This window comes from Silurus meridionalis, chromosome 24 (assembly GCF_014805685.1).
Source record: "Silurus meridionalis isolate SWU-2019-XX chromosome 24, ASM1480568v1, whole genome shotgun sequence".
Lineage (NCBI taxonomy): Eukaryota > Metazoa > Chordata > Actinopteri > Siluriformes > Siluridae > Silurus > Silurus meridionalis.
Genome location: NC_060907.1, coordinates 9,938,492 through 9,946,117, shown reverse-complemented (window position 1 = coordinate 9,946,117; position 7,626 = coordinate 9,938,492). Strand labels below are relative to the sequence as shown.

Here is a 7,626-nt window from a genome sequence, read left to right as displayed (position 1 = left end):
ACACCACAACAACAACAACAACAACATCATCAGTCAATTGTTCTTGTTAAGTATTAGATGCGAGCGATGGAGAACTCTTCCTGTACGGATTATGCTATGTGTGAAGCGGAGAAAGCAATTGATGAACTAAACAGTAAGAAGTCTCTCATTTTTCTAATAGAAACTACACACCTGGTGTGTGAGGGGGGGACATTAGTGGTGTGTCAGTGTTGGCTGTTGGCTGTTGGAGTTTCATCAGAACTGTTCACTTGTGAAAAAGTCACTAATTGATGAGCGAAAGTTCATTCAGTGTTCAGTTCCGGACATAGAAACATTTTATATATATAAAACTTTTATAAACATAACATATATATTTATTGATACATATTTGTATAAGCAAATCAGCACATTTTAATTACTTAACACCTGATTTGCATTTCAATGTGGCAATCCTGATGACGTTATTCATTTTACTGTATTCAGCTGTCGTTTCGTTATTAAGTTAAGCCTGTGCCTATGATATTTTGCCTTAGCTAACATATTACATGGCAGGTTTAGCAAACTTTAGCTAACTTATTACATGGTAGCTTTAGCTAACTTATTACATGGTAGCTTTAGCTAACTTTAGCTACCTTATTACATGGTAGCTTTAGCTAACTTTAGCTACCTTATTACATGGTAGCTTTAGCTAACTTATTACATGGCAGCTTTAGCTAACTTTAGCTAACTTATTACATGGTAGCTTTAGCTAAATTTAGCTACCTTATTATGTGGTAGCTTTAGCTAACTAATTACATGGTAGCTTTAGCTAACTTTAGCTAACTTATTACATGGTAGCTTTAGCTAACTTTAGCTAACTTATTGCATGGTAGCTTTAGCTAACTTTAGCTACCTTAGTACATGGTAGCTTTAGCTAACTTTAGCTAACTTATTACATGGCAGCTTTAGCTAACTTTAGCTAACTTATTACAAGGTAGCTTAAGCTACATTACGATAACATTACATTGTAGCTTTAGCTAACTTTAGCTAACTTATTACATGGTAGCTTTAGCTAACTTTAGCTACCTTAGTACATGGTAGCTTTAGCTAACTTTAGCTAACTTATTACATGGTAGCTTTAGCTAACTTTAGCTAACTTATTACATGGCAGCTTTAGCTAACTTTAGCTAACTTATTACATGGTAGCTTTAGCTAGCTTTAGCTAACATATTACATGGCAGGTTTAGCAACCTTTAGCTAACTTATTACATGGTAGCTTTAGCTAACTAATTACATGGTAGCTTTAGCTAACTTTAGCTAACTTATTAGATGGTAGCTTAAGCTAACTTTAGCTAACATATTACATGACAGCTTTAGCTAAATTTAGTTAACTTATTACATAGCCGCTTTAGCTAACTTTAGCTAACATTAAATGTCAGCTTTAGCTAACTTTAGCTAACTTATTACATGGCATGTTTAGCAAACTTTAGCTAACTTATTACATGGTAGCTTTTGCTAACTTTAGCTAACATATTACATGGCAGCTTTAGCTAAATTATTACATGGTAGCTTTAGCTAACTTATCACATGGTAGCTTTAGCAAACATATCACATGGTAGCTTTAGCTAACGTTAGCTAACTTATTACATGGTAGTTCAAAATAAATACATTTTGTATGTAAAAGCTCTAAGAGGAAAACTGATACAAGAGCGGTTTTAAAATATTATCCGTTCGTGTCTGATTTGTTTTGCTTTGTCTCTCTTTTATATATATTTTTAAATCATTTTTCAGTGTTTGCTGATACACAAAGTATATTGTCATCATTCAGCCATATAATTTTTACAATATTTTCTTCAGCGAGGTTGGTTTTACCTGGAAACTATTCTGAAGCATCCTACTCCTTCACTCAAAGCCAAAGCGAGGGGAATCCTCGGAAAAGAAAAACGGATATTACAGGTTCTCCTGAAGACCAGACTGAGGGTACACCAAGTAATAGGAGTAGTACAGAGATGGACGAGAGCAAGACTCAGCCGTTTAAAAGAAAAATCGACCATTTTCGAACAGGTCCCAATTTTCTTTCATGTTTCTACTGATAGAAATATCACAGAGCTGGAAATCTGATAAAAAAAAAAAAAGAGAAAATCTGGTTTACATTGTATGAAAAACATGTTTAAATGAATAAAATCTTTAACAGCAAAATTTAACGGACGCTACAAGGTGGAAAATTTGCTGGGAAGAGGATGCTACGGCCGTGTCTACAACGCTGTCCGGAAAACAGATGGGAAAAAGGTAAATATCAGCTCATTCATGCACAAAAGAAAGCAACACAAAAGTAGAGCATTTTATATTGCTGAAATACCAATGATACATTAACGCATCAATCATTGCTTTCATCACTGGAAATCATAGTCATATGCAGTTTTATATAACTAAAAACCTCAATTAACGACTACAAATGATTTCTTTTTTATTATGATTATATAATTATTATTTAAAATAGTGAAATTAAATAGCAAAGAAAACAACTGCATTACTGCAATTGTATTCTTTCTGGTTTTTCAGTAATATAATTGGACATGATTTAAAATCATGTGCTACATTTTTTAATTAGTTTGTTAAAACACTAAATGCTTAGCTTGTCAACAAGCCACAAGTGAAAACCATACCAAGGGTAGATAATAACATTGTTATGACGAACAAAAAACCTTTTCTGTGTTGCAGGTGGCCATTAAATGTGTGTTAAAATTCAGAAATGAATCGTACATCACAATAGTAAGGAAGTTACTTTACTTTTTTGATATTCCAAAACATATTGAGAAGTAACCAAAAACGATTTAAAAAAAAACACCAATGCAAATGCAGGTGAAGTAAACAAAAAAATCGAACTGAGCCACTAGAAATGTGAACGCATTAAAATGTGAATGAACATCAGCTGTTTTGTGTATGCAAAACATTTACTTATACAAACTAGGGTGATTTCAGCATTAACATACTTGAATCATCTTTGGATTAACATTATGAATTTTTTTATAAATCGATTTTTGATGCGTTTTGATCAGCATTTCGATCCGATACTAATCATGTCCACTTTGTTTTTAGCCCGGTCACAGGTGCAGGCTCCCTCGTGAAGCGGCACTATTAGAGCTTGTGTGCAAGCCGCCTCGCTGTCCATACGTGATAGAGCTGCTCGAATGGTTTGAGTTGGACTCATTCATCATCTTGGTCCTCAAGCGGCCTGACCCCTGCATCAACCTCTATAATTTCCGTCAAAATTTAGTTGGAGGTTTAACGGAGGAGCAGGTTCAAATGATCATGAAGCAAACAGTTGAAGTTGCACTTCACTGCCGTGAGCGAGGTGTCTTCCATCGTGACATCAAAGAAGAAAACATTCTTGTGAACCCTGATACTCTTCACGTGAAACTAATTGATTTCGGGTGTGCTGACTTGTATAAGGAAACCCCCTATACAGAATTTGCAGGTAATTGTACCCTCAAAATGAGCAGATTTGATGGGAATTCAGTTCTGGATCATTTTTACATTTACAGCAGATGCCAAAAGTGCTTTTAAGTCTCTTTCAATAAATATAAACACTCGTTCACTATGTTAAAGACGTTTTCCAATCTTTCTGACTGACAATCCTTTTATTCAGGCACTCCACTTTACATCCCCCCTGAATGGACCTCCAACGGTACGTACATGGCGGAATCGGGCACCGTCTGGGGTCTTGGCATACTCATGTACTCCCTGTTATGTGGGACACGACCGGATTATATTCCTGAAGACTATTCTGATTTGAACATCCCTGATTATCTGTCTGAAAGTGAGAAAATATAGTTTGTTTACATTCAAAGTTATTCAAAAACCTGAAAACTTTCCTAGCAAACTACCAATAATTAAATCTATAATAACAAATAAATCTGTAATAATAATATACATATAATATAAATATATAAACTTTAATTCATATATATCTGCACACACAGATTCTCGCAACCTGTTAATGTGGTGTCTAAAAAAGAAACCTGAGGAACGACCAACGTTGCAGCAGATCCTAGCACATAAATGGTTTTGAGGCCAGGTTAGTAAAGAACAACAGAATAGACTTAATTATTGTACGCTAAATGATCTTTAGTCTAGTGCACCTGGACTGAATTGAATATTCTAGAAAAACAATTGACAATATTAAATGCAAGGAATTGAACAAAACATCATATGAGAGTTTTTGATGTTGACATAAGGATATTTGTCTCTTTTTCTTTTAAACCAGGGTTTACCAAGGTGGATGAGAATCTCTTCAGTACCTTCATGACGTGGGAACTACAACAGCAGATCTGAGTATTTCTTTCAGTTCTAGTAGAACCTCGAATATTTGAGCACAGAAATAAAGAGATGATCAAACCCAGTGTGGAGAATGACTGATAAATGCATAGATGTAACCATGCTACTGGAGCAGGCTCAGCGGTGAACAGTGCATGGTGTAGTTACACTCAAATAGATAACACAGAGAGATGATAGAAGAGTGGAGAGAACCTAAGAACATCTCCAGTATGCATGTTTGCTGTGTTATAAACAGGCGTGAATACGGCTGGGAGAGACATTGTGATGAGATACAGGAAACTCAGAGAAGACGGTGATGAGGAAGACAGAAGAATTCATCACATCTTTACATAAACACTTAAGCAAAATCAATGACTGGTTTTCTTATGATTTCTTATAGTACTTAAGTCCAGATGAAATTTGATTTTGCTGAGCTTCCATTCTTCAAGTTATCAATATAGGACAGAATTTTTGGACTTTAAAGACATTGGGGATTTTAAAACATGGTTTGTGGAAGCATTTAAAAAACATTCTAAAAGCTTTCTATGGTTTATCTTTGGATCATCTTCTTCTTTTGGCTGCTCCCATTAGGGGTCGCCACAGCGGATCATCCGTCTCCATACCCCCCTGTCCTCTACATCTGCCTCTTTCAACCAACCACCTGCATGTCTTCCCTTATAACATCCATAAACCTCCTTCTTGGTCTTCCTCTTTTCCTCCTTCCTGGTGGCAAAATAATCAATGTGATTCAGTTATACTGCACAAAAGACAATTTGTGCATATTTTTCAATTAAATTTACAAAATATTTTTGGAAACGTAAAACTTCATGCATAATAAACAAGATTAAAATTTTCATTAAAACAAAACTGAAATTAAACCAATAAACAGGACAGGACAATTTCAGACCTTGAATAAGGAAAAAGGTATTTTTTGACATGAAAGGCTTTAAAAAGGCAATGCTACCAATAAACAGTATTTTGTATGACTGTTTAAAGCTAATATCCAAATCTAGAATAGAGTCAAATAATGCGAGGGTTAATTATTACTTACAGTTCTCCGAATTATACTTTATCTAAAATTAGTTCTACAAACAATAAATAAAATTATGCCAAGATCTGTATTAACTACTCTTAAGTAGTGCTTTTTTATCCTTAGTCAGATGAGGAAAAATGGGTTAAATTTATCTGGTCTCTTGCAGTAGTCACAGTTAAATTCATGTCAGTTTTATTTGTTAAAACTGTTAAAAATTGTTATCCATTATACAGTACGTTTTTTTCCCACAGGATTTACAGTAATTGTAGTATTCATACAATTGTATTTTTTGTGTACTTTATTGCCTCATAGTATAGATATTATATAGTTACAAACCCGATTCCAAAAAGGTTGGGACACTGTACAAATTGTGAAAAATAAAAGAATGCAATAATTTTCAAATCTCATAAACTTGTATTTTATTCACAATAGAATATAGATAACATATCAAATGTTGAAAGTGGGACATTTTGAAATGTCATGCCAAATATTGGCTCATTTTGGATTTCATGAGAGCTACACATTCCAAAAAAGTTGGTACAGGTAGCAATAAGATGCCGGAAAAGTTAAATGTACATATAAGGCCAATTTGCAACTTATTAGGAAAAATTGCTAATTGAAAAATTGCAAAGAGTTTGAAGTTATCATCATCCACAGTGCATAATATCATCCAAAGATTCAGAGAATCTGGAACAATCTCTGTGTGTAAGGGTCAAGGCTGGAAAACCAAGCTGGCTAAAACTCTAAAGGTCAAAAAATAAGCCATATCTAAACATAATCCAGAAGCGCAGGCATTTTCTCTGGGCCATGGCTCATTTAAAATGGACTGTGGCAAAGTGGAAAACTGTTCTGTGGTCAGACGAATCAAAATTTGAAGTTCTTTTTGGAAAATTGGGACGCAATATCATCCGGACTAAAGAGGATAAGGACAACCCAAGTTGTTATTAGCGCACAGTTCAGAAGCCTGCATCTCTGATGGTATGGGGTTGCATGAGTGCATGTGGCATGGGCAGCTTACACATCTGGAAAGGCACCATCAATGCAGAAAGGTATATCCAAGTTCTAGAACAACATGTGCCACCATCCAGACGTCATCTCTTTCAGGGAAGACCTTGCATTTTCCAACATGACAATGCCAGACCACATACTGCATCAATTACAACATCATGGCTGCGTAGAAGAAGGATCCAGGTACTGAAATGGCAGGCCTGCGGTCCAGATCTTTCACCCATAGAAAACATTTGGCGCATCATAAAGAGGAAGATGTGACAAAGAAGACCTAAGACTGTTGAGCAACTAGAAGCCTGTATTAGACAAGATTGGGACAACATTCCTAATCCTAAACTTGAGCAACTTGTCTCCTCAGTCCACAGACATTTGCAGACTGTTATAAAAAGAAGAGGGAGTGGATGCCACACAGTGGTAAACATGGCCTTGTCCCAACTTTTTTGGGATGTATTGATGCCATGAAATTTAAAATCAACTTATTTTTCCCTTAAAATTATATTTTCAATTATTATTTTCTTAGTTTAAACATTTGATGTGTCATTTATGTTGTATTCTGAATTAAATATTGAAATTTTAATCTTCCACATCATTGCTTTGTTTTTATTTACAATTTGCACAGTGTCCCAACTTGTTTGGAATCGGGTTTGTAGATACGAGAGGTACTATAGTTAGATACGAGAGATACTATAGTTAGATACGAGAGGTACTATAGTTAGATACGAGAGGTACTATAGTTAGATACGAGAGATACTATAGTTAGATACGAGAGGTACTATAGTTAGATACGAGAGGTACTATAGTTAGATACGAGAGATACTATAGTTAGAATCGAGAGGTACTATAGTTAGATACGAGAGGTACTATAGTTGAATCTGAGAGATACTATAGTTAGATACAGAGGTACTATAGTTAGATACGAGAGGTACTATAGTTAGATACGAGAGATACTATAGTTGAATCACGAGAGATACTATAGTTAGAATCGAGAGATACTATAGTTAGAATCGAGAGGTACTATAGTTAGATACGAGAGGTACTATAGTTATATACAAGAGGTACTATAGTTAGATACGAGAGATACTATAGTTAGATACGAGAGATACTATAGTTAGATACGAGAGGTACTATAGTTAGATACGAGAGGTACTATAGTTAGATACGAGAGGTACTATAGTTAGATACGAGAGATACTATAGTTAGATACGAGAGGTACTATAGTTAGATACGAGAGGTACTATAGTTATATACAAGAGGTACTATAGTTAGGTACGAGAGATACTATAGTTAGATACGAGAGATACTATAGTTAG

General features: G+C 34.9%; 1 protein-coding gene across 2 annotated transcripts; it reads left to right on the top strand.

The window, feature by feature from the left end:
- On the top strand, window positions 1–4,409 carry LOC124377806 (serine/threonine-protein kinase pim-1-like). 2 transcript variants are annotated; one of them, XM_046837095.1, is made up of 8 exons: window positions 1–133; window positions 1,816–2,022; window positions 2,153–2,247; window positions 2,680–2,730; window positions 3,058–3,436; window positions 3,608–3,778; window positions 3,942–4,036; window positions 4,226–4,406. In XM_046837095.1, exons 1-7 carry the CDS (start codon window positions 58–60, stop codon window positions 4,028–4,030), a joined length of 1,068 nt encoding a protein of 355 aa, XP_046693051.1. In that variant the 5' UTR covers window positions 1–57; the 3' UTR covers window positions 4,031–4,036; window positions 4,226–4,406. The 2 variants fall into 2 exon arrangements, with proteins under 2 accessions (XP_046693051.1, XP_046693052.1); XM_046837096.1 differs by lacking the exon at window positions 2,680–2,730 and having other exon boundaries at window positions 4,226–4,409.
- The last annotated feature ends 3,217 nt before the right edge of the window (window positions 4,410–7,626 follow it).

Excerpts from the sequence above, each read along its gene's own strand:
- LOC124377806 (XM_046837095.1), top strand. The coding sequence starts at position 58 with ATGCGAGCGATGGAGAACTCTTCCTGTACGGATTATGCTATGTGTGAA. Across the intron at positions 2,731-3,057 it reads ATGAATCGTACATCACAATA|CCCGGTCACAGGTGCAGGCT; the intron begins GTAAGGAAGTTA and ends CTTTGTTTTTAG. Across the intron at positions 3,779-3,941 it reads CCCTGATTATCTGTCTGAAA|ATTCTCGCAACCTGTTAATG; the intron begins GTGAGAAAATAT and ends CTGCACACACAG.